The 26,335-nt window shown below is 47.7% G+C and overlaps 1 protein-coding gene across 1 annotated transcript; it reads right to left on the bottom strand.

The window, feature by feature from the left end:
- Nucleotides 1-1,038: 1,038 nt before the first annotated feature.
- On the bottom strand, nucleotides 1,039-3,852 carry FOXL2 (forkhead box L2). Its single transcript, XM_029055240.2, has one exon. The coding sequence runs from the start codon at nucleotides 3,716-3,718 to the stop codon at nucleotides 2,585-2,587; it is 1,134 nt and encodes a 377-aa protein (XP_028911073.1). The 5' UTR covers nucleotides 3,719-3,852; the 3' UTR covers nucleotides 1,039-2,584.
- Nucleotides 3,853-26,335: the final 22,483 nt, after the last annotated feature.

The raw sequence follows: 26,335 nt of genomic DNA, 5'->3' as shown, positions 1-26,335 counted from the left end.
CTAAGGCGTTGCGCGAGGCCCGGCTGGGCCTGGAGGACCAGCACTTGAAGCAGCAGAATTCCCAGCCAGAAGCGATCCCTGTTTTTCGCTCCTTCCCGTCCTAGATCCAAGGCAGGCTTGGTTGAGGGTTGCCTCCCGGCCTTCCCCAAACCACACTCGCATCTCGCACCCCAGTGCTCCCCGACCGCAGCGAAGATTTGGCCCGTCGGATACGATTCCCCCGGCTGCCCGGGTCGGAAATACAGTCAGAATTTAACGTCGTCCTTTAAGGGACCCCGTGGCTGCCGGGTCATCAGTTCCCGGATTTATTCAGTCATTAAAGAGAACACCCAATTATCAGGAAGGGCCGACAGGCCTACGGAAAAATAAAAATAAATAAATAAAAAAGGAATCGCTGTATTGTCGATAATACAGAAGTAATGCAATTAAAGGAATGAAAATCAGGCCCGTATTAATGCGTTTTTGCTCACATTTCGGTTTTGACTCAAACGTCTAGTACCACCGGGGGAACACCGGTCGGAGTTCCTTATTTTAAGAGTTCCGGGAAAGAAAGAGGGGGAAAAGGGGGGATCGGATTTCTAGTATCATCCAATTAGTAATTATCACTAGCCGTATACGTTCTCAAACAGATCAGGTACGTACGATGCAAAGTCGTTTGGGGCTGTTTCATGCATATAGATTTACACAAAAGTTTGGGACTATTAGATAGATACCCATGAATATACCTTTTTCCACACCTCTTTGTAAACGCATAAGTGGAACGCATACGTATCTTCTATCTATTCGTGCTGAACTTTAAAAATGCGCATGTAGCAAAAATACAAAGTCATGCAGTTTTTTTTTACCCATAAATACTAGTCCTCTCTGATCAAGTTAAAATCTCTAAAATCATACTAAAGAAGAATCTCTATGGCCTTCAACCAACATTGCAGTGCACTGTAGTCGAAGCAAATCAAAAATGAAATGTTCCTAAACATCATATTTTCGGAAAGCAAGAAGTACCAAAGCACGCATGACAGAACAAATGTAAAACCATAGTTAAAGAAAAAAACACATTTTATTAAAGAATTTACAATGCTAGAAAATACAACAAAAGTGCTATAGTTCACTCTAGAAAAGTTGGTCCCCAAAATGGTACGAGGCAACACTATCTATGAATTTACACAAACACGGATACGATCGCTAGGACCTGGCCCCAATAATTATAACACTTCTGTTTTTCACATTTTTACTCTACCCGAGGCTGGAGAATCAAGATGGTTTGAGGAATTAAAAAATGAAAAGAGGAGGGTTGAGCAATCCAAAGCAGTTAAGACCCCAAACAACAATCAACTACCAACGAATCCTTTTTATTTGGGCCAGGGGCTTTGGTCAGAAAATGAAATTAAATTTTACTCGCTCGGAGAAAGCCCGATTCCAAATCCGACTAGAAGCCGTCTTTCAGAATCCGAACCTCCCATGTTAACACTTCGTTTTTTTCAGAGGCCCGTTGCGCTTCTAAAAATCTCACAGAATGGACGATTATATACATCACCCGCCCCCATTTTTTTTCGACTCTAACAAACCCTAGTGCGACAACACGTCACACAGGTTTACCTGGTGGACTTTTTTTAAAAAAAAAAAACACAAAAAAAAATTGCTTTGGTTTGAAGGAACCGTCGTTACCACCGCAGAATCAAAGCAAATCTCACATCTCGCTCGGAAACCTCCGAGAGTCCTACTTTGACAGAATATCGAAGAAGTGCAACCAACCCCTGGCTGAGCCGTTTAGGACTACATACATACATATATCTGCGTATATGCATGTACACGTATTTAACATACATATATCTCGGTATATGTATGTACACGTATTTATGGAGAATCTGAGGCCTCCAGAGGGACGGCTGTCTCCAGAGAGACAGCTTCACGTGGGGAGGGACGAGGTGGGGAGGTGGACACGCTGTCCATCTGCCCCTCACTCCCTGAGCTCCCGAGGCGCAGTCCCCCCAAAAACCGGGGCAGAAAAACGCTCCGAGATGGGGTGTTTTGTCTGTTGGTTTTTTTAGGGAAGAGGAGGTCGGGAGGAGAGGTTGTTTCGTCTGTTGGTTTTTAAGGGAAGAGGAGGTCGGGAGCAGAGGAGGGAAGCCGAATCTAAATGCCAGGCTCTCCCTCCCTCTCCCCAGACGGGAGAAAAAGGAGGCCTCTGAGGTTATTTTTGTGGGCATTTTTTGGGGGTTTTCTTCTCTCTGGGACCAAAGTGACAAGCGAGCATGCCAACCTAGAGCCGCCCTCCTTCCCCCCCTCCCCCCCACGCACACAGACCTTGAGACGATTTGCGGCCTTGGCCCGGGGTCGACCGTTCCTCGGGCCCTTGAAACGGGCCCCGACTCGGTGCCAACGCTGGAGCAGGGGGTGGGGATGGGGTGGGGTGTGGGGCCGTGACCCCGGTTGGCACCGGGCCGTCCGAAGGGGAGGGAAGGGGGAGGAGGCCGGTCCTCGGGGCGCGGGTGGGCGAGGGCCCAGTGGGCGAAGGCCCGGTGGGCGAGGGCCGGTCCTGGGGGGCGGGGGAGGACGGGGGTCGGAGGGGGTGACCGTCGGTCGGTCAGATGTCTATCCTGGAGTGCAAGGCGCCGTGCTTGCCCTCGTGGTCCCAGTAGGCACAGTGCATGACGGAGAGGTCCGGCTGGCGGGCACAGGCGAACTGCAGCCCCCCGGGGGCCGCCCCGTTGGCCGGGGACGGGGCGGCGGAGGCCGGGGACGGGGCGGCGGCGGGGCTGGCGGGGCTGAGCTGCGGGGCGGCCGGGTGCGGAGCGTGGTGGTGAGGGTGGTGCGGGTGGTGCGGGTGGTGGGGGTGCGGGTGGGCATGGGGGTGCGGGGGGTGCGGGTGCGCGCCCAGGCCGTTGTAGGAGTTGACCACGGCCGGCAGCGCCATGCCCTGCACCCGCGGGTAGGACCCGTAGGGGCCCGGGGGCGGCCCCAGCCCCTTGACGCCCACGGCCCCGGCGTTGGCACCGGCCCCCTGGCAGGAGGCGTAGGGCACGGGCGCGGGGGGCTGTGCCAGGGGCCAAGAGCTGTTGAGGAAGCCCGGCTGCAGGTACTTGGGCGGACCCAGGTAGCCGTAGCCGTCGGCCCCGCCGCCGGCGCCCACCGTGCCCACGGCGCCCACCGTGCCCACCGTGCCCACCACGCCCCCGAAGAGGCTCTTGCCCGGCTGGAAGTGGGCCGGGGGCGGGCGGAAAGGCCTCTTCATGCGGCGGCGGCGGCGGTAGTTGCCCTTCTCGAACATGTCCTCGCAGGCCGGGTCCAGCGTCCAGTAGTTGCCCTTGCGCTCGCCGCCCCCTTCGCGGGGCACCTTGATGAAGCACTCGTTGAGGCTGAGGTTGTGGCGGATGCTGTTCTGCCAGCCCTTCTTGTTCTTCTCGTAGAAGGGGAACTTGCCGATGATGTACTGGTAGATCCCCGACAGGGTCAGCCGCTTCTCGGCGCTCTCGCGGATGGCCATGGCGATGAGGGCCACGTAGGAGTAAGGGGGCTTCTGCGCCGGGTCCGGCTTCTCGGCCCCCGGCCCGCTGCCCGCGGTGCCCCCGGTGCCCCCCGGCCCGGCCCCGCCGGTGCCCGCCGGGCTCGGCTGGTCCTTGGCCTCCGCCTCCTTGCCGGCCAGGGCGGCGACCTCGGCGGCGTCCTGGGCCAGCAGAGCCACGGGGTCGTCGTCGTCCGGCTCCGGGTAGCTGGCCATCGTGGGCAGGACCGGCGGGGGGCGGCGGGGGGCTGCCCGACCTGCCTGCCCACCCAGGAGGGGGCAGAGGGGCCCGGCACCGGACCCGCTCCTCGCCCGCTCCCTCTCTCCTCTCCCAGGACCGGTGGCTCCCCTCCGGCTCCTCTCCCGCTCCCTCTCTTTCCCAGGACCGGTGGCTCCTCTACCTCTCCTTCTGTCTCCCAGGACCGGCTCTTTTCGCTCTTCCTCTCTCTACCAGGACCGACTCCTCTCCCTCCCCCTCTCTCTCTCCCAGGACCGGCTCCTCTCCCTTTCTCTCTCAGGAACGGCTCCTCTCCCGCTCCCTCTTTCCCAGGCCCGGCTCCTCTCCCTCTCCCTCTCTCTCCCAGGACCGGCTCCTCTCCCTCTCCCTCTCTCTCCCAGGACCGGCTCCTCTCCCTCTCTCTCCCAGGACCGGCTCCTCTCCCTCTCTCTCCCAGGACCGACTCCTCTCCCTCTCTCTCCCAGGACTGGCTTCTCTCCCGCTCCCTCTCTCCTTCTCTCCCAGGACTGGCCCCTCTCTCTCCCGCTCCCTCTCTCCCTCTCCCAGGACTGGCTCCTCTCCCGCTGTTCCACTCTTCCACTCTCTCCTTCTCCGATTCCCCTCTCCCGCTCGGGATTCGGAGCGGGGCGATTTTAGCTCATCAGGGTCCGGCCGGGAGCCGGGGCGCGGGCTCTCCTCATGGGCATGGGGGGGGACCCCCCCCTTTGGATAGGGTAGGATTCCCGAGCCCCCGCTTTCCCTCTTCCTCTTCCTCCCCCTTCTCTTCCCCTCTCCTCCTTCTTCTCCTCCTCTGCCCCCACCCCCTCTCCCCCTCCTCCTCTTTGCCCCCCCTCCCCCTCTCCCGGCCAGTCTCCGCCTAGGCTGGGTTTTTTTCCCCTTGCCTCCCTCCTCTGGCCATTGCCACCTCCCTCCAGCCCCCCGCCCCCTGCCAGCCTCCGCTCCCCCTCGCTTTCCCGAGGCGCCTTGGCTCGCCACTGCACCCAGGTCCTCGCTCTTTTCTCATTTAAGGGCTCCCGGAGAGTTCCGCTTTCGTCAGGAGCCCCTTCCCCTATAGCGGGGAAGCCAGCTGTACACTGTCGGGTTCATTCCTAAGTCACATTTCATAAGTACACCCGGTTTGAAAAAGACGAATGCCCCGAGAAGCTTGGGTTTCCTATACCAGGCCTGGGAGCGCGTATGCACACACAAAAACACAAACATACACACATACACACACGCACCTCACCCCCCCCAACCCTCCATACCCCAACTTCTCAAACACACACACCCCCTCACGCTCCCCCCCGCCCCAATATTCCTATTTTTGGGCTCATTTCATTTCCTGGACGCAGATACAGACTTCTGCACACCGAAAGGCAACGAACAGCTCCATACCCATAAATAATCGCCCCCCCACCCCCGCCCGCCCCAGGCCACTGAAATAACCGCCCTGAATTCGCCTGTGAAAGGTTGTTCCCAAAGCCTTGGTTTTTCTCCAGCTCCCCACCGGGACTAAGGAATGTTCAGGTGGAGGGGGTCTGGGGGGAAATCGCTGATGCCCCATGGTCAGCTTTGATGGCACCGCGGGGTGGGCCTACTGCCCAGGGGCTGGAAGAGTCACCCACCGGAGATGCTTTGCCCAGGCCCCCGCCCGCTCTTTCTGGTGGATTTAGCTGGCCAGGGGGCTTTGTCCGACGTCTGGAGCAAAGAAAGGAACTCGGGAAGTTTTGGGAAGAGCCTGATACAACCTCCCCCCCCACACCCTCCCCCGTCCCCCAAATCTCCTCCCAAAAGCCTGGAAAGTGGTGATTACTAGCCTAAAGAGAAATAATGTCTATTTGAAGTGATGTTGATTTGGATTCGGCGCACGCTCTGTCAAAACAAAGAAGGCTCTGGGGTGCTTTCACCTACACCCACTGATGCACAAACACAGGCACAGACCATTTCTTGCTGGGAGGTGGATTTGGCTTTGTGACGGTATTACTGGATGTATTTCTGGTAAAGTTTCTAGATCACGGAAGCGGGGGAATGACTTCTCCAGCAAAGCGAGAAATCCGGGATCCAGTTCTGTTGATCCCGATTTTCTGACTTTTCCCCGCAGTAGGTCCAGGGGTGCGGGTCGGTGGGGGTGGGGATGACGGTGGTGATGAGGGTGGGAGTGGGGGTGAGGGAAGCAGCTTCTGAAGCCCTCAGCAGCTGCTGAAGAATGGGAATGGGATCACACCGGGGGGAGACCTCTCCTGGAAGGCTTCCAGAAGCCACACAAGGTTGAAACCCCGACTGTCAGAGAGCTGGTTCTTTTACACCCACGGTCACTGGGTTAGAAACCACCGAAGGGAAAATCCTGTCCGACGCCTAGGACGGGGGTGTTTCAGAAGGCGATTGTAAGGCGAGATCGTCACTGAATGTTCCCTGGGGCGGGCGGGCGTCCCCGCATTGAAGAAATGAAGGTTGATTACATGTGTAACAATATAGCTCCAGTTGTAGATCCGGGAAGATAAGCAAAGTTTACTCCAATTTGTCACACGAAACAATGCAAAGCCGCCCTGTCCTCGTTGGACGGAATTCGGATGCTTATTTTGAAAAGAGGAAGCTCCCCCCCATTTCCCCCACCCCAACTCTCTTTCCCTCTCTCTCTCTCCTTTCCCACTCCCATTCCCACTCCTGCCTGCCTGTCCTACGCTTATAGGGACCAGTCCGAGATGGAGCGGTACCTTGTCCTAGCAGGATCCGCGAGGGGAAAGCCCCCGCCTTCAGAAGGGAAGAGCATGTGGATTTGTGAAATGTCTTTGGCGGGGTTCTTAGAAACACCCAGAACTCCGGCGTCCGGAGGCCGGAGGGCGCCCAGACCCCCAGAGGGCCAGGGAGAAGCCTCTCTTCGGGCCCTCTGAAGCGGAAAGTAAAGAAAGAAGGAGGGGGAACGCCCGCCGAAACGTTGTTTATTTGTTTAGGGGTTGCCGCGAGTCGCCGTGTTTACTTTGGAGAAGCCAATTACGGGACAGCCCTTCTGGAATTCTTAAAAAGGCATGAAGCTTTCCTGTTCATCCCCGACCTGCCGACCTAATTCTTTTCTCCCGCATGTAACCTCGACTTCCTAAAGCCTCGCTGGTGTCCTTGCAGTGGTCTCAGGAATTCCCTCCTCCCAGAGCCCCCTCTCCACCTCCCCCCCGCCAAGACACTTTTTAGAATATTTTTTCAAACTGATCGGGGACGTTCCGGCGACAAAGGAACGAGAACGCGGTGGATTAATGAGCTTCCAAGCCCTCGGCCGGGAGAAATGGCCTGTTGTCGGCGTTGGAAAACAGCTGGATTGTGTGGAGCCCTGAGCCCAGAGTAGCCGGAGGATCCTGGGCTCATTTAAAAAAAAAAACCAAAACCAGAAAAAAAAGGAAAAAAAGGCCAAAACCTGTTTTATTTCAGAGGAGTTTGCCCGCGCGCTCTTTTCTTCTGACCACCCATGCTGGCCCAGCTCGCTCTTCCTTCCTCACAGGCATTTCCGCAGCCAAAGACCGTGCAGGTGTAGCAGCATTGTGGGATGTGTCATCACCTTCTCCGAATTCCAGTCTCTCCTCCCTCCCCTTCCCCATTTAGTCCTTAAAATGGACACACACACACACACACACACACACACACACACACACACCCCTCCCACACACACCCCTCCCCTCAAGGATTCTCTCGGTAGGAGAGGAAACCCGGCTCTCTCCCAGGTATTTATAATGATGATATTTGTTAAGCTCGTAATAATAATAATAATAATGATGATGGCATTTAAGCGCTTACTATGTGCAAAGCACTGTTCTAAGCGCGGGGGAGGATAGAAAGTGACGAGGTTGTCCCACATGGGGCTCACAGTCTTCATCCCAATTTGACAGATGAGGGAACTGAGGCACAGAGAAGTGAAATGAATTGCCCGAAGTTACAAAGCTGGCAGGCAGCTGAGTCGGGATTTGAACCCACGACCTCTGACTCCCAAGCCCGGTCTCTTTCCATTGAGCCACGCTGCTTCTCTAAAAACAAGAGATGAATGTACAAATTAAACTTCCCTGACCAGGAATCGAAAGTTGGCCATGCCAGGGGGGTGCTCACTCCTAACCACTAGACCACCAGAGAAGCCCACGCACTGTTCTAAGCGCCGGGGGTAGATACAAGGTTATTAGGTTGTCCCACGGTGGGGCTCACAGTCTTAATCCCCGTTTGACAGATGAAGCAACTGAGGCACAGAGAAGTGAAATTACTTAGTCACACAGGTCACACAGTTGATAAGTGGTGGAGCCGGGATTTCTTTCTGTCACTCTCCAGGAAATAAACCTGCAGAGACTGGGACATTAAGGCGGGGATACGGGAAGGGGTGTTGGACTTTGAGGGGATCAATTCGTGTGTGAGTGTGTGGGGGGTGAAGGTGTGTGTGACCTTTTTGGGGACACCTTTTCCAAACGCGGGACTTGCTCCGTCCGCTCCAAAGCAGAACACCAAAAAATCCGGGTGGGTGATCTCTTACTTTTTAGGGGAGCTTCATCTTACAGTAGAACCAGTCGGCTTGAAGTGGGGATCGAAACCCATTTCGGCCTTGGAACGTGTTTGGCCTTGGAGGGTGGGAACGGGAAAAACCGGACTTTTAGTTCAGCTGAAAGGCCACATAGGTTTCGTGCCCAGTCTCCTGAGCTGTCTTTGAGGTGTGGAAGATTCCCGGGGGCGGCAGAGGGGCGACCACCCCTCGATAGAGGACTCATTCGTTAGGCATTGGAATGGAGCGTTTCCCCGGGGCCAGGAACGGAGACCCATAGGATTAAGATGCTCCGAAGCTGATGGCAGGCAAAATAATAATAATGATGGTACTTGTTAAGCGCTTACTATATGCCAGGCACTGTTCTAAACGCTGGACAATATTTGCTAAGCACTTTCTATGTGCCAACCACTGTTGTAAGCACGGGGGTAGATACTAGGTAATTTGGTTGTTCCACATGGGGTTCACAGTCTTAATCCCCATTTTACAGATGAGATAACTGAGGTACAGAGAAGTTAAGTGACTTGCCCAAACTCACACTGCTGATAGTGGCAGAGTTGGGATTAGAACCCATGACCTCTGATTCCCAAGCCCGTCGTCTGTCCATTAAATCACGCTGCTTCTCCTATTTGGGTGACTCGGGAAGGAAATTCGGCAACCCTAAGCACCATGCCAGACTGGAAAGGAGATCAGGCCCCAGCTGGCTCGACCGCTTTGGGGACAGCTTTTCCAAACGCGGGACCTGCTCCGCTCCAAACCCAGAACACCAAGAAATCTGGGTGGGCGATCTCCTACTTTTTAGGGGAGCTTCGTCTTACAGTAGAACCAGTCGGCTTGAAGTGGGGATCGAAACCCATTTCGGCCTTCAGATCCATCCCACGAGAGTTATATATCCCACCCCGCTCAGCAGGAATTCCCTCTCCATCAGGCAACATTTAAGGAGCAATGAAAAAGGGAAATGAGTTTATGTTACGTGAAAAGCTCACATTTCGGGCATTTGGATCTCTTTTGGTGATAAAGACTGGAGGATGTTTTGTTTTGTTTTGTTCTTACAGGAAAGAAACTGCGTTTTGATTTGAGTGTGAGAGCGATATTACAAATAGACTATTACATGGACATGAACTTCTCATGACATATTTGCGGGTTACTTTGTGATAAACTTTATCTTCACAATAGCGGGAGGGCTTTCCCCACTTCAGATAGCTAGAAATTCACTATTTTTTCTTTCTTTTCTTTCTTTCTTTCTTTCCTTCTTTCTTTCTTTCTCTCTCTCTTTCTCTCTCTCTCTCCCTCCCTCCGTCTCTACTGAAAAAAGAGGAACAGTTATACTAATACTAAGCACAAATAGACTGCTGGAAATCCTGACCCTACACTGATTGCTTAAAGCAGGATATTCAACACAGAATCCGATTCCTTAAACGCAGATTTCCATTCCTATGGGGAAGTTCAAATAGAAGTGTGAATGAATTTACTGCAGCTTGGATGTATTGGCAATAAAAAATGTTTTTTGGCCCAGAATGAATACAGCCCATAGGTCAGAACCGTTCAGATATCATCGAATAAACAAAATCATCTAAGTAAGATGAAGTCGTGAAAAAAAAACAGTAAAATACATTAGAAGTCGTTTCAAACAGACTAGATGAATGTTGAACCGCTTAAGAAGGGCCAAGGAACTCTACCTTCAGGGACATAGCCTAATAATGACCTTTTCCTTCTTAGGCATGATTTTAAAGTATTCGTTCTATGTTATATAAGAGAATATAAGAGAATGTAAAATACATCTCCATCTAAATGAGGGGTTGCATAAAGAGTGCAGAGGAAAAAAAAGTTTAGTGTCTTCCATGTAAAGCCCAGAAAAAAAAATAAAAAGCTTAAGGATAGGGATGGGAAGATCTATCTCCCGGCACATTACGTTTACTGAGAAGAAAAGGCTTAGAGGCACCGTATTCTGACCCCTCTGGACAGGCTTCTTTAGCCCCAACAGGAAACATGCCAAACCCGCGGCAATTGGGTTGCAGTGTGGAGCCCGGGAAAGGATGGTTCCTCTCCGACGGGGTCAAATAGCTGTTAAACTGACTCTGCCTAGGAGGCTCTGTCCTGGCGGGACAGTACAAGCCACTCAAGGGATCGGTTTCTACATTCACAATCCTCTCTATAGAGTTTCACCGTTTATTAGGCTATTATAATAACACACGCACACACGCACACACACACAACACGTACACTGCCCATTATTATCAAATGTCGTTGTGGCTATCTGGTTGGAAGAGATCAGTTTGTGTTCCAATAACGAAGAAAGGAGAAAGGTGCACATAGCTTTTTAAATTAGAGATGCCGGCATGATGATGCACACACGCTTATTCCGTAAAAAAAAGTGCAGCTGTGGGTGGGAAGAAGGTTTGCGGGGGAAGGGAAGCGGGGTCCTCTGTCCTCATCTTCTCCGAAGGCGTCAAGCGAAATTAAGCCCTGATTCGGAGGGACGGCGCCCAGGCGAGAGCACAGGGGGAAAGTTTCCTTCTTCAGCCCCCGGGTTCGGCCAGACCTCGAGCTGGACCTTTCTCAAGATGAGCCCCCGGGGCAGATTGCACTTTCCTGTGGGCAGGGAGGTTTCTTTCTTTCTTTTCTTTTAAAAGCGTCAATTTTTCTTTTCATGCGCCTCCGTATTCAGGAAAGTCCCTTCCAACCCCAAATCCTGCCCATCCAGCCCGGACCCCATCTGCAGGCCACAGAGTTCCAGAAAGGGGACGGCGTCGGCTCGAGTTCGGCCTCAGAAGACTGGCTCAGGTTTCAGCCCCAGAGAAATGGTGAGAGAGGCAGAGAGAGAGAGAAAGGGAGAAGAGAGAGAGAGGAGCAATCCACACCTTTCCCCAGCCTCCAGGAAAATGTAAGGCTCACCCAGTCCCACTCTCAGCCTGCTGAAAGGAAGGGGCACAGAACTGCCCTCTGTAGTGATTAGCCTTCCTTCCTCCCTTCCTCCCTCCCTTCCTTCCCTTCCTTCCTTCCTTCCCTCCGCCATATTTATTGAACACCTAATGTGGTGTGGAGAAGTGTACTAAATGCTTGGAAGAATACAATATAACAATAAATAGACATATTCCCTGCCCACAATTAGCCTACAGTCTAGAGGAGAGACAGACATATTATAAATAAATGAATTACAGATATGGACATAAGTACTGTGGGACTGGGAAGAGGGGATGAATAAAGGGTTCAGTACAATGCCTGGCACTTTAGCATCAACAAATACCACCACCATCATCATAAAGGGAGCAAGTCAGGGTGATGTAGAAGGGAGGGCGAGAAGAGGAAAGGGGAGCTTAGTCAGGGAAGGCCTCTTGGGGGAGATGTACCTTCAATAAGTCTTTGAAGAAGGGAGAGTAATTGTGGGTTGGATTTGAGCGGGGAGGGCATTCCAGGCCAGATATTTAATAAGGATTAAATACCCATTCTTAGAGAAGCAGCGTGGCTCAGTGGAAAGAGCCTGGGCTTCGGAGTCAGAGGTCATGAGTTCGACTCCCGGCTCTGTCACTTGTCAGCTGTGTGACTGTGGGCAAGTCACTTCACTTCTCTGTGCCTCAGTTCCCTCATCTGTAAAATAGGGATTAAAAGTGTGTGAGCCCCACGTGGGACAACCTGATTACCCTGTATTTCCCCCAGCGCTTAGAACAGTGCTCTGCACCTAGTAAGCGCTTAACAAATACCAACATTATTATTATTATTAGGAGAGAAAGACGCTAGGAGAGAGGGGAAGCAGAGAAGGAGCATGGCCTAGTAGAAAGAGTGTGGGACTGGAAGACAGAACACAAGGTCCAGGTTCATAAATTTTTACCTATCACTGCTCTCTTCTATGTTCACACTAACACAGTCTGTTTACCCCTAATCACTGGCCCCTGACCTAAGGACAATTCAAGCACCTCCTTAGGGTTTTCCTAATCACTGGCTTCTTCACTCTCAAGGACCTAAAGACAATTCAACCATTTCCTCAGGATATCACAGGATAAAGGAGTTATGCCGTCTTTTACCTCAGTTAAAATGCTTAAACTTCACCAATCTCACCTTAGCTTTTCAAACCCCCAGCCACTCTCCACCTCCAGTCAGCCCATCCCAATCCTTCCCTTTCACACCTCCCCCACCCCATCCCTGTAATCCCGTTCCAACGCCATTCCTCGTCCCCCTTCCGGCTCCAGCCCCTGTCAACTTGCTCCCAACCCCTCGTGCCATACCCTCCCTCAGAACTCCCCCTTCTACCAGCACAGCCTCAACCAAAGGTGGCAGGGTTCCCCTGCTCCATCATGGGGAAGCTTCCCTTCATCCTTGACCTGTTCTTGACTCAATCATTACTCCTCCTCACCATCACTGAAACCTGGTTCTCCTCAGATGACACGGTCTCCCCTGCTGCTCTCTCCAGAGGGGATCTCATTGATCCCACTGCCCCAGACTCACTGGGAAAGGAAGAGGTGATGGCTTCCTTCTAGTTCCTCAATGCCACTTTCTCACCTCTCCACCTCCTCCATCCCTTTCTTTTCCTTTCTTCAGAGCTCGTATCATCTGCCTCAACCACCTACTCCTGATTCTAGTAATGGTCATCTACTGCCTGCCCGGTCTCACCTTCAACTTTTTTAACCATTTCGATCCCCTTCTCACATTGAGAGCAGCATGGCTTAGTGGAAAGAGCACGGGCTTGGAAGTCAGAGTTTGTGGGTTCTAAACCCAGCTCTGCCACCTGTCAGCTGCGTGACTTTGGGGAAGTCACTTAACTTCTTTGTGTCTCAGTTACCTCATCTGTAAAATGGGGTTTAAGACTGTGAGCCCCACTTGGAGCAATCTGATAACCTTGTATCTATCACAGCACTTAAAACAGTGCTCGGCACATAGTAAGCGCTTAACAATACCACCATTATTATTATTCCATCTCTCCTTTTCCATGCCTACATTGATCCTTGGGGACTTCAATATCCACACAGATGTTCCTGATGACCCTTCTGCTGACTGCCTTATATCACTCTCAACTCTACTGACTTCCTGTTCCATCCCACCTCACCCACTCACCAAGTTGCACATATACTCCATCTCATCTTCTCTAGCCATCGCACAGTCTCTACTCTCACCAACTCGGAAATCTCTCTATCCAACCACAAGCTCCTCACTTGTCTTCTCTCCCACATGCCTCCTCCCCGTAAATCTGTACTGTTCCCCCATAGAAACCTCTGATTTTTAGACTCTATCCAATATTCTCAACTCATCATGCCCCACTTAGCCTCCATACCCAAACTACCATCCTATGATAACCAAACTGATGCTCTCAACACCACCCTCTCTACTGAACTCAACTCACTTGCTCCCCTATCTCTTCATCGATCTTGTACCACTAACCCACAGCCCTGGGTGAACCGCACAATCTGCCTCTTTTGCTCTTGTGCATGAGCCACAGAGAACTGCTGGTGGAAATCTAAATATCAGGCCGACTTTGTCCACTTCAAGCTTATCCTTGCATGCTTTACCTCTGCCCTCTCCTCTTCATGACAAAATTATTTTTCCATCCTTAATGACACTCATGCCCATTGCCCTCGCCAGTTCCAAACATTTAACTCCCTCCTTAGGCCATCTGCCCCACCCTCCCCAACCTTGCCCTCAATGACCTGGCCACCAACTTTACTAAGAAATTGATACTATTAGGCATAATCTCCCTAAAATCTCTCCTACCATTTCTCAGTCCCTGCCGCCCCCATCTCCTCTTCAAGTCTCTCATCTTTCCCAGCAGTATCTCTAGAGGAGATCTTTTGCCTTCTCTCAAAATCCACCCTTTCTACCTGTGCATCCCACCCCATCTTTTTGTACTTTATCAAAACACTGCCCCCGCCCTTCTTCCTTCCCTGACAGCAATTTTCAACTGTTCACTCTCCAGTGGCTTCTTCCCCACTGCTTTCAAACATGATCATGTCTTCCCTATCTTAAAAAAAACCCTCCATGAACTACAAGGCTCCCTTCAGTTATTGTCCCATCCTCCTCCTATCATTCCTCTTCAAACCCCTTGAGCCAACTGCCTACACCGACTGTCTCAAATTCCTGTCCTCCAATTCTCTCCTTGACTCCCTCCAATCTGGTTTCTGCCTCCTTCACTCCACGGAAACCTCCCTCCCCAAGGTCACCAGTGATCTCCTTCTTGCCAAATCCAGTGGCCTCTAGTCCATCCTAATCCTCCTCGACCTCCCAGCTGCCTTCAATTCTGTCAACCACCCCTTTCTCCTGGAAGCATTATCCTACCTTGGCTTCACTGACACTGTCCTCTCCTCCTGGTTCTCCTCTTGTCTCTCTGGCTATTCATTCTTAGTCTCCTTTGTGGGCACCTCCTCTCCCTCTCTGCAATCTCACATTTCCTTCTGCCTTCAAAACACCTCTACTTGGTTGTCCTCCCATCACGTCACCTATCACAAGCCTAACATGTCCAAAACAGAACTCCTTATCTTCTCTCCCAAACCCTGTCTTCCCACTCACTCTCCCATCACTATTGATGACACCACTATCCTTCCTGTCTCACAAATCCATAATTTTGGCATTATCCTTGACTCCTCTCTGTCAATCAAGCCAAATATTCAATCCATACCTAAATTCTGCCAATCCCACTTTTACAAAATACCTAAAATCTTCCCTTTCCTCTCCATCCAAACTGCTACCACTTTAATACAATCATTTATCCTCTCCAGTCTTGATTATCAAATCAGTCTCCTTGCTGACCTCCCAGCCTCATGTCTCTCCTCATTCTAGTTCATATTTTAGCCTGTTGCCTGGATCATTTTACTACAGAAACATTCAAGACATGTTTCCCCACTCCTCAAGAAACCCCAGTGGTTGTCCATCCACCTCTGCATCTAACAGAAACTCCTCATTATTGGCATTAAAACACTCAATCACCTTGCCCCCTCCTACCTCACCTCTGTTACTACAACCCAGCCCTCATATTTCATTTCTCTAATGCTAACCTTCTCACTGTACCTTGATCTCATGTATCTCACCACCACCCCTTCACCCACATCCTGCCTCTGACTGGAATACCCTCCCTCCTCAAATCCTACAGATAATTACTCTCCTCCCATTCAAAGTCTTATTGAAGGCACTTCTCCAAGAGGCCTTCCTGGACTAAACCCTGCTTTCCTCTTCTCCCACTCCCTTCTGCATTTCCCTGACTTACTCACTTTATTCATCTCCTCTTCCAGCCCCACAGCATTTTTGTACATATCTTTAATTTATTTTCTGCTATTAATGACTGTCTCCCCTCTAGACTGTTGTTTGTTATCAAGCCAAAACTCCTCACTATTGGCTTCAAAGCTCTCTATCACCTTGCCCTCTACTACCTCACTTCCCTTCTCTCTTCTACAGCCCAGCCTCCACACTCAGCTCCTCTGACACTAATTCAGAGAAGCGGCTTGGCTCAGTGGAAAGAGGCCGGGTTTGGGAGTCAGAGGTCATGGGTTCGAATCCTGGCTCTGCCACTTGGCAGCTGTGTGACTGTGGGCAAGTCACTTCACTTCTCTGTGCCTCAGTTACCTCATCTGTAAAATGGGGATTAACTGTGAGCCTCACGTGGGGCAACCTGATTACCCTGTATTTACCCCAGCGCTTAGAACAGTTCTCTGCACATAGTAAGCGCTTAATAAATACCAACATCATTATTATTATTATTATTATTAACCTCCTCACTATGCCTCATTCTCTCCTGTCCCACCATCAATCCCTGGCCCGCATCCTACCTCTGGCCTGGAATGCCCTCTCTCCTCACATCTGCCAAACTAGGATACTTCTCACCTCCTCCAAGAAGCCTTTCCAGACTAAGCTCCCCTTTTCCTCTGCTCCTCCTCCCCTTCCCATTGCCCCATACTCCCTCCCTCTGCTCTACCCCCCTCCCCATCCCACAGCACTTGAGTATATATGTATATATTTATTATTCTATTTAGTTTATCAGTGATGTGTATATATCTGGGCAGGGATTGTCTCTATCTGTTGCCGAATTGTACACTCCAAATGCTTAGTACAGTGCTTTGCACACAGTAAGCTCTCAATAAATATGATTGAATGAATGAATGAATATATCTATAATTCTATTTATTTATATTAATGCTACTGATGCTACTACTAGTTTTGTTTTGTTGTCTGCCTTCTCTCTTCTAGACTGTGAGACCGTTGTTGGGTAGGGTCCGTCTCTATTTGTTGCCAAATTGTACTTTCCAAGTGCTTAGTATAGTGCTCTGTACACAATAAGCACTCAATAAATTCAACTGAATGAATGAATGAATGTAAGCTCATTGTGGGCAGGGAATGTGTCTGTTTATTGTTATATTGTACTTTCCCAAGCGCTTAGTACAATGCTGTGCACTCTGTAAGTGCTCAATAAATACAATTGAATGAATGAATGTTTCTGGATGTTTATCACTCAGTGTCTGTCAATCATATTTATCAAGTGCTTGGGATCTGTAAAGGCAAGACCAATTAGAGTAGCTGGGCTATTCCGAGGATTGAGGGAAAGGTAATAGGAGGAGAAGTGGTACTCCCTGTTCCCACGACCAAGCACATTGGATTCCACAGTTTTTTATCCTCCTTATTCATCCTCTGGCCTATCTTTCTCTTGGCTCAGCTGAGCTGTATCCATTAATAGTGGCATTTACTGAGCATTTACTGTGTTCAGGGCTGTACTGGGAAGTACTTACAACAGAGTTGGGTGTTGTGCTCCCTCTCCACAAGAAGCTTACGGATGGAGACTGATGTTAAAATAGATTAAAGGTAGGGAAAATAGGCAGTTCCATAGAGTAGCTATGGATCGGAAACAATTTGATGGCATTTGATGTTGAGAAAACTCCATGGATATTCATTCCAGAATGACTACAGTTATGACAAAAGACAGGATGGATATTCTATAGAAAATATGTCCATAGAGTCATTATGGATCGGAAATGACTTGCTGGCATTTGATGATGAGGGAAAAATAGAAAAGTATATGAATATTTACACAAGTGTTGGGGGGGCTGAAGTGAGTACAGAAGGGCTTAAGAGGTAAAGATAATAATAATGATAGTTGTGGAATTTGTTATGCACTTACTATGTAACAGGCAGTGCTCTAAGCACTGGGATGGATAGAAGCAAATTAGGTTGGACAGAGTCCCTGTCCCCCATGGGGTTCACAGTCTTAATCCCCATTTTACAGATGAAGTAACTGAGGCCCAGAGAAGAGAAGTGATATGCCCAAGGTCACACAGCAGATAGGTGGTGGAGCCTGGAGTAGAACCCAAATCCTTTTCACTCCCAGGCCTGTGTTCAATCCACAGTCACATGCTCCTCTACAGATGCAAATGCCTGGGTAGACACAGAGGGGAGGTTGGATAGGAGAAATAAAGGGTTTAGCTTGGGAAGGCCTCTTGGAGGATATGTGATTTTAGGAGGGTTTAGCCTTATCAGCAGGTTGCTCTGTGAGGGAAAGATTAATTCCCATCACCAAGCCTGAATTTATGCCTTGTGCTATTTAGGTCATCCTCTTACTCCAAACCCAAGCTGCCTCGGGGAAGCATTGGAGCTCACACATCAAATGCAACCAAGATCTGGGATGGGAAACTTGGGAGAGGAAGGGAGATGGACAGGAAGCAGGAGGGATGTGTTCACTGTCAGCCTTCTTCCTAGAGCCTGCAGCTCTCCTGCAGTTGGTGAGATTGGAGATTCAAATAAACATTGAAAAAAATGCAGTCCAGTCTCCATTTCTGGACAAGCCTGAATTCGTGTCTAACATTGAGCAGTTGTTCACAAAGCTTTTGGAAATCCATGGAATGGTCATCAGCTCTTCACCCACTCAGTTGGCAAGTGATTTATGAGCATTTCTGATCCAATCCAAATACAGAACACTCACACCCCCAACCACGACCTGAAGCTAAATCTGACAAATATTTCTCTAGGGATTTTGCTTTTAAACTATGAATGAGCTGCATGAACATGATTGAACCCACCAGCGTGACTGGCAGGGAGACTGGCCATTTACCAATCAAAACTTTGCAAGATTTATTGTAGTCAGAGCTTGGTCTGTGATCATAGTGTCCATTCAGAGGGCACTTTCCCTGCTCTGGGTCCCTTCTGTTTTCCCCCAACACAGTTGTAATCAGACCTGATGTCCAAGTGCCATATTCCTGGGACAAAACTAATTTAAGAAATGCTTTTACTCCAACCTTGGTTACCTATTATTGTAATTGTATTTGTTAAGAGCTTACTCTGCATCAAGCACTGTTCTAAGCCCTGGGGTAAATTAAAGAGTTGATCACTTAGAACACAGTCCCTGTCTCTCATGAGGCTCATAGTTCAGGAAGACAGCCTGTTTCAGTCGCATCCTAGGCCCTTTCAGGATTGCTTTAGAAATTATTAAAAATATCTTCCTCTAAACTAAGCCTGTTGTACCTTCTCCGGAGTCTCTAGAGAGCCAGTGAGACCCTCTTCCTAAAAAATCCTTCTGAAATGGCAGGGGGTGAGAAGCGCTGGTGGTCAGAGGATCTTGCTTTTAACTAATTCTTACAGGGGTGAATTTAGTAAAGCTAGGTTGACGTCATAATCTCTGGGAGGAGAATCACAAATCTCTTCCATCTGAAGCTTGCAGATCCTCAGAAATGCCCAGCTTGCAGCCTCTACATCCTTTGTTGAGGATGAGAAGGGGTATGATCATCTATGCACAGACCTAAAGGACACATTTTTCTGTCTTTCCTTTAATATCCTTTTTCCCCCCATAATCTTCATTTTTTTCCCTAAATCTTCAGGTGATTGGTTGTCCTAGGAGGGGTTCATCAGATTAGTAGTTGACCCATCCCATTTAATTATTTTGGCTGGGAGGGGTTTGTAAAACCCTCTCCTCTTTATATACTATTTACACTTATTATTTTGCTCTGGGGGCTTTTAGGAGCTAACCTACCTCAACCTTTTTCTATTGTATTTCCTGTTAAGTAACTCAGTCAAGCTCATGAGGCCCAAGTTTTTTTTCAGACTTTCTAGCTCCTCCCCAGAGTCCTGTCCCAGTGAATCAGGGCATTTTGTCCAATATTACACTGCCATCCTCCTAAAATGGGTAGGAAATAGGACCAAAAAGATGAAGCTGTGTGCCCAATTAATCCAAATTTTCAGGTGAATCCCTGTTTTTCCTGAAATAGTCATAGGATGTGGCATAACTTTTCTATATCATCATCAGCAGCGGTAGCAGCAGCAAACACCTATATGCAGATCACTCTAATAGGAACTTGGGGTCATTCAACAGAAGTAAAAGTCACAATCCCTACCTTGAGAAACTGACAATCTAATAAGGAAAGCAAGGCAGAAAGGCAGATGCAAATTTCAAAACATTCAATTAAAAAAATATAAGATCAGGCACAGAAAAGTGTACGTAAATTGCAAAGCATTCAGTAGAAAAAATAAGAGCAGACGGAGATGATAAAAACAAATGTAAGAAATTAAATAAACAGATGTACTGTCAGTTCTCCCATAATGCACAGTTTCATTACGTGTTTTGGACGCTGTTGGGGAAATAGGAAACACTCATGTGCATCTGTCTGGATGGAAAGCAATACAGTTGGAAGAAGTGGTTGTGCACATGCATACAACATTGGTAAAGATACGCTTACCTTCCTTCCCCTCCAAAAGAGGGAGTGGAGAGGATAGAGGGAGTTAAGTTGCTTAACCCCAGAGGCTCCCAGGAGGGTCTCCATCAGATTGGGGTTTGGTTCTCTGCATGGAGATGAGAGAGAGGCACGGATTAGGAGAGAATGTGTGTAATTGGAGGGAGAGTAGCACCCAAAGGACTGTTATTAATGGCTAATTGATGTCAAATTTGGGAGTAATGGATTGAAAGTTGTCTTTCAGTAAATCAGTCCTGAGATCATTTCCTTTTAATATCTTTACTGATGTCTTTGAACAATAGTGACTAAAGAATACGTTCGGGAGGCACCTAGTATAGTGATCTGCACATTTTAGGTATGTAGTCAATATGCTTAATCATCTGTTTTGCAGATAATATTAAATTGAGTGAGGCTGCTAATACTCAAAAAGGCCAAAGTAAAATTTAATAAATTGTTCCACAGAAAAGGATGAAATTCACAGGGGACAAATGCAAGATAGTATGGCACAATTAAGGGTGAAAACAAGGATTGGGAACCCACTGTGGTATGGGGTTAAACTCATTTACTAAGAAAATAGCGGAAAGAAGCAGCATGACTTGGTGAGCAGCAGCATGATTTAGAAGATAGAGCATGGACCTGGGAGTCAGAAGGACCTAGGTTCATTCGATTCATTCATTCAGTCGTATATATTAAGCACTTACTGTGTGCAGAACATGGTATTAAGCACTTGAGAAAGTACAATACAGCACTAAAGAGTGACAATCCCTTCTCACAATGAGCTAGCAGTCTAGAGCGGGGAGACAGACATCAATACAAATAGACATCAATATAAATAAATAATCCCGGTTTCTAAACCTGGCTCTGCCATGTGTCTGCTGTGTGATCTTGGGCAAGTCACAACTTCTCTGGACCTCAGTTACCTCATTTGTAAAATGGGGATTAAGAGTGTGATCCTCATGTGGGACAAGAACTGTGTCTAACCTGATTAATTTTTATCTACCCCAGTGTTTAGAATGGTGCTTGATGCATAGTAAATGCTTAACAAGTACCATTATTGTTATCATTATTATTATTATGAACACCTAGGAATTAGTGTTGACCATGTGCTGCATCTCTCCTATGAATTGATGCCTTACTGTGTCAGGAGAGTTTGCGTACACTGACGGAGCTTAGAGATATGCCATATGAAGCTACCCATTAAGGAAAGGTCTAAGCCGGAGCAAAAGACAAAGTCAATTTACCTGTACTGGACAGCAGTGGTATGGGAAAGAGTCAAAGGCAGATGATCAAGTGACCAAAACATTGATCAAAGACAATGGCAGAGACTCAAGTTTTTATTGCATAGAAGAAGGCAAAGGTAAATCACTTCGGTATCTTTACCAAGAAAACTCTACGGATACTCATACCAGAATGACTTTATGATAGAAGATGGGATGTTTGAAAAGGGTGTGTCCATGGAATCGCTATGGGTTGGAAACGACTCGACAGCATTTGAAGAAGAAATACGCTGAATGAGACAATTTTTGTCATAACTAAAATAATACAGCCCAATATCATGCTAGTTATTAGAAATACATGTTGAAGGAAGTGGGGCTGATTCCACTCTAGAAGTTACTGAGTCCCTAGGTATAATTAGAGGTCTTTATGAGGAAAACATTAATTTAGTCATTCTTGATGTCTATGGAGGACCAAACAGGAGGAAATGCATTTAAATCAAAGCAGGAAAAAATTTGTTAGGATAAAGGAAGAACTTCTTAATTGTCAGATTGATAAAACAATGGAACAGGCTAGGGAAGATAAAAGTTCTCCATCTACCTGTTCCAGGTGGCTAGGTTTGGCATTTACTAAGCGCTTACTGTGTGCCAAGCCCTGTGCTAAACACTGAGATAGATACCATACATTCAAATTCAGGACAGTACCTGTCCTACCGGAGGCTCACAGTCTAAGGGAGAGGGAGGAACAAGAATTTATCAAACTCACTGTGGGCAGGGAATGTGTCCATGAGCTCCATGCCATCAATCAATCTTATATATTGAGTGCATGAAGAGCACTGTACTGACTGCGTGGGAGAGTACAATACAACAGAGTTGGTAGACACATTCCCTGCCCACAATTGATTCACAGTCTAGATGGACTCATTCATGCAACTTTGTTCCATGAGAAATAGATGGCTAATGTTAGTGGCCTTCGAATCACTCTTGCTTGGAGAACTGACCCTTGGAGAGATCCTTGGAGTTGGAAAGCATGACCTAGTGGTTAGACAATGGGCCTGAGACTCAGGTGGACCTGGGGTCTAATACTGGCCTGTCTGCTGTGTGACCTTGGGAAAGTCACTTGATTTCATTGTGACTCAGTCATCTAATCTGTAAAATGGGGATTAAGACTGAGCCCCATGTGGGACAGGGACTATATTCAACCTCATTATGTTTATGTACCCCAGTGGTTAGAACAGTTTTTGACACATAGTAGGTGCTTATAATAAGCCCTCCTTCCCTCCCCATTGCCCCAACCCACTCCCTTTGCTCTACCGCCACCCCTCCCGCACCAGCACTTGTGTATACATGTATATATTTGTAATTATGATTCTATTTATTTTTTATTAATGATATGAATATATCTATATTTCTATTTATTTATAATGATGCCACTGATGCCTGTTTACTTGCTTTGATGTCTGTCTCCCCCCTTCTAGACTGTGAGCCCATTGTGGCCAGGGATTGTCTCTATTTGTTGCTGAATTGTACTTTCCAAGCACTTAGTACAGTGCTCTGCACACAGTAAGTGTTCATTAAATATGACTGAAGAATGAATGAACAAATACCATTACTATCATTACTGTTGCCTGCAGGCCAGGTTCTTGGAGAACGGATAGCTCCATCACTAGAGTTAAATAACTGATTCTATTTGTCTTCAGGGTACTGGGGTTATCTCATATTTTAGAATAATAGTAATAATAATAATAATGTTGGTATTTGTCAGGCACTTATTATGTGTTGAGCACTGTTCTAAGCACTGGGTTAGATACAGGGTAATCAGATTGACCCACGTGGGGCTCACATTTTTTAATCCCCATTTTTACATATGAGGTAACTGAGGCACAGTGAAGTGACTTGCCCAAGGTCACACAGGAGACAAGTGGCAGAGCCAGGATTAGAACCCAAGACCTCTGACTCCCAAGCCTGGGCTCTTTCCACTAAGCCATGCTGTGATGGGTTTAGAAGGAAATGGGTAGATTTAGCTGCCTTTTTGTCATACTTCACAAATGCATGGATCTCACTTTATGTCTCCACCTGATTGGATGAAGTCTCTGATTGCAGAGGGTCAACTTTCAGCTAATAAGAGAATGCTCCATCAGATGGGAACTCTTTATTACCTTCAAATATTGTTACTGGCCAGAGATACGTATCTCTTTCCCTCTTTGTCAAATAGATATTGCCTCCAAGCGGAAGGAGAAGGTCTCTGTCAGATTGAAGAATGAGTTCTCTGCCAGAGCTGTCTGGTCTGGAAAAAGCCCCTTCTATTTACTTGAAGAGGGAAAAGTGTTGGGAGTTGCTGCATGAGGTCCAGCAATTTGTAGGTGATCAATCAATCATTCATATTTATTGAACATTTACTGTGTGCAGCACACTATATTAAGCTTCTGGGAGAGTACTACACAACAAAATGAGAGAAACATTTTCTGCCCACAACAAATTTATATACAGTCTAGAGAATTATCTATCTAGGACTGAGTCTTTTGACAGGTGATGTCAATTTCTGACCACTGTGAGTTGGAATTTATCCCTGGTTGACTTTCAATTGCTTTTTTTTTTTCATTTTAAGCTTTGCCATTTTTTTCTGATATGTGTTAAGCACTTACTATGTTCCAGGGATTGTACTAAGAACTGGGTAGGTACAATCTAATAAGAATGGACACAGCCCCTGTCCCACAGGGGGCTCACAGCATTAATGTCCATTTTACATATGAGATAATTGAGGCACAGAGAAGTTAAATGACTTGCCCAGTGCCATAGAGCAGCAAGTGGTGGAGCCAGGATTACAACCCAGGTTTTTATATGTCTAACAACTCGCTCCTGTAAAATTGCGTTCCATCTTGTCTTGTTCTGTGTTTTTGACAGTTCCTGAGGAAACAGCAATTTGGGCCTCAGGACTTAGATCGGAGCACCATAAGGAAGCTATTCGGGGGCCTCTCATGACCAGTGGAAAGCCATACACCTGTTGGTTAAGCCCATGTCTCAGGTTATGATAAAGTTAACTCAGATGACCCACTTCAGAAAATAACCATGTCATTCACAAACAAAACCTTAACTCAAAGACCTGTAATTAGATTGCTGAGTTTCCAAAGCCTAAACATTAAGATTTACTGAGCTAAAAATATTTTCTAAAGGATATTGCTCTCCCCAGGCTAGCCTCTGTGTATATTTAGATGTAGTTTTCTAAACAAATATGGGTGAGTAGTGTGTTAAGAGGATAAAGGCATTTGTAGATCCTGAATCGTACAATTGCTAAATCAGGATTAGCCACATTTCCGGATTTGCGGTTTCCCTTCTCTTTAACCAACACCTTCTTTTCAGTCAGTCAGGAAATATTTACTGAACACTTAATCTTGGGTCCAACTGAGAAAATCTCCTGTATGCAGGACTCTGTACTAGGCTCTTGGGAGAGTACAATAAACTTAAAAGACAGTTCCCGCTAGTGAATGGTTTTATTTCCTCTAGATTATAAGCTCTGTGGAGGCAAGAAATATGTCTACCAAATCTGTTATATTGTACTAACCCAAGCACTTAATTCAGTGCTCTGCACATAGTAAGTAATAGTAAGCACTCAATAAATACAGAAGCATAAGGAGGAAAAGCCGCTCTCAGGGTCACACCAGGAGAGTTTCCAGTACTCTACCAATCTTGACTATGGGAAGGAGTGTCAAGCAGAGGCATATCAATTCCATTTCTAGCTAGGGCAGTGGCTCATGGGTGGAAGGCAATCTGCTACAGTTCAAAACTCCTTTGTACCGGGCAGCAGCAACATAGGAAAAAATCAAGGCTGCAGACTCAATTTTACTGTGTCGAAGGAGGTAATGGTAAGCCACTTCCATATTTTTATCAAGAAAACTCTATGGATACACTACCAAAACGATTGCAGATGGAGGTGGGATGGCATCTCTATGGGTCAGGGATGACTTGACAGCATAAGACAAAGGGGTAAAAGAGGAATTGGCATAGATTCATAAATCCTCAAGTAAGTAGAGGAGATATAGGCCAGTAGGTGGTTATGGACCAGGGCATGAGGTCACTTAAGTATTCTCCAACTCCCTTCTGTGCCTCTCTAACTTACTCCTTCATTCAGACTCCTTACCAACCAACCCCACAGCACATATGTACATATCTGTATATATCTGTAATTAATTTTATTTATTCATTCATTTATTCATATTAATGTTTGTCACCCCCTCTAGACTTTGGGCTCGTTGTGGGCAGGAATGTGTCTGTTTGTTGTTATATTGTGCTCTCACAAGGTCACACAGCAGATGTGGAGGAGCTGGAATTAGAACCCAGGTCCTTCTGACTCCCAGGCCCTTGCTCTATCCACTAGGCCACAGTGTTAGATTGAACAGGAAGGCACTCTTCCCTGTCTTTCTTTCGCTCTTTCTTCTCTCGGCACTGAAGAGCAGTGCTCTCCCTCTCCACCCCGCCCCCTTCGGCCCTCTGCCTTTAGCATTTTTCCTTTTGAACATTTTAAGCTCTTTAGACAATTGAGCAGCTTTTCCTGTCTTCCTCTGCACAGGCTGAGTTCCTCAGAGGGGCTCATGTATCAACAGTGACAGTTGCCAGTTACAAGAATGGAAGATGCAGTTTATACACTTAATGAAACATGTTGGAGATGCAGGGACCTCAGTCCTGAGGCAGAACTTCTGATAAAAGAAACATATTTTCCCCTGCAATATCCCCAAGGGACATGACTGACTGCACCATTCTACAGGGGTCTACCGGTACAGAGGAAATCTCCCTGTATTTTTGGAATAAGGATTGCATCTTCCAGTCAGATCATGGAAAACCCATGCAGCATGGCTTAGTGGAGAGAGCACGGGCCTGGGAGTCAGAAGGACCTGGGTTCTAATTCCTGCTTCACCACCTGTCTGTTGTATGACCTTGGGAAAATCATTTCACTTCTCTGTGCCTCAGTTACATCATCTGTAAAATGGGGATGAAGACTGAGCCCCATGTGGAACAGGAACTGTGTCCAACCGGATCTGCTTGTATCTACCCCAGTCCATAGAACAATGCTTGACACATAGTAAGCACTTAATGCCATCATAATCATTATTAGTATTACACTTTCCTTCCTTCCAGATTTCCACTGATAGCTAAGCTTGCTTCACAATCATGGTTTTTGCAAAGGTTCTTTAGGAATTTGACACACCCTGGAAAAACGTTCACTTGCAATCAGGATATTTGAAATCTTGGAGAGAAAATAGCAGAGAA

This window comes from Ornithorhynchus anatinus, chromosome 1 (assembly GCF_004115215.2).
Source record: "Ornithorhynchus anatinus isolate Pmale09 chromosome 1, mOrnAna1.pri.v4, whole genome shotgun sequence".
Lineage (NCBI taxonomy): Eukaryota > Metazoa > Chordata > Mammalia > Monotremata > Ornithorhynchidae > Ornithorhynchus > Ornithorhynchus anatinus.
This window is presented reverse-complemented; position numbering and strand designations above follow the sequence as displayed.

Excerpts from the sequence above, each read along its gene's own strand:
- FOXL2 (XM_029055240.2), bottom strand. The coding sequence starts at position 3,718 with ATGGCCAGCTACCCGGAGCCGGACGACGACGACCCCGTGGCTCTGCTG.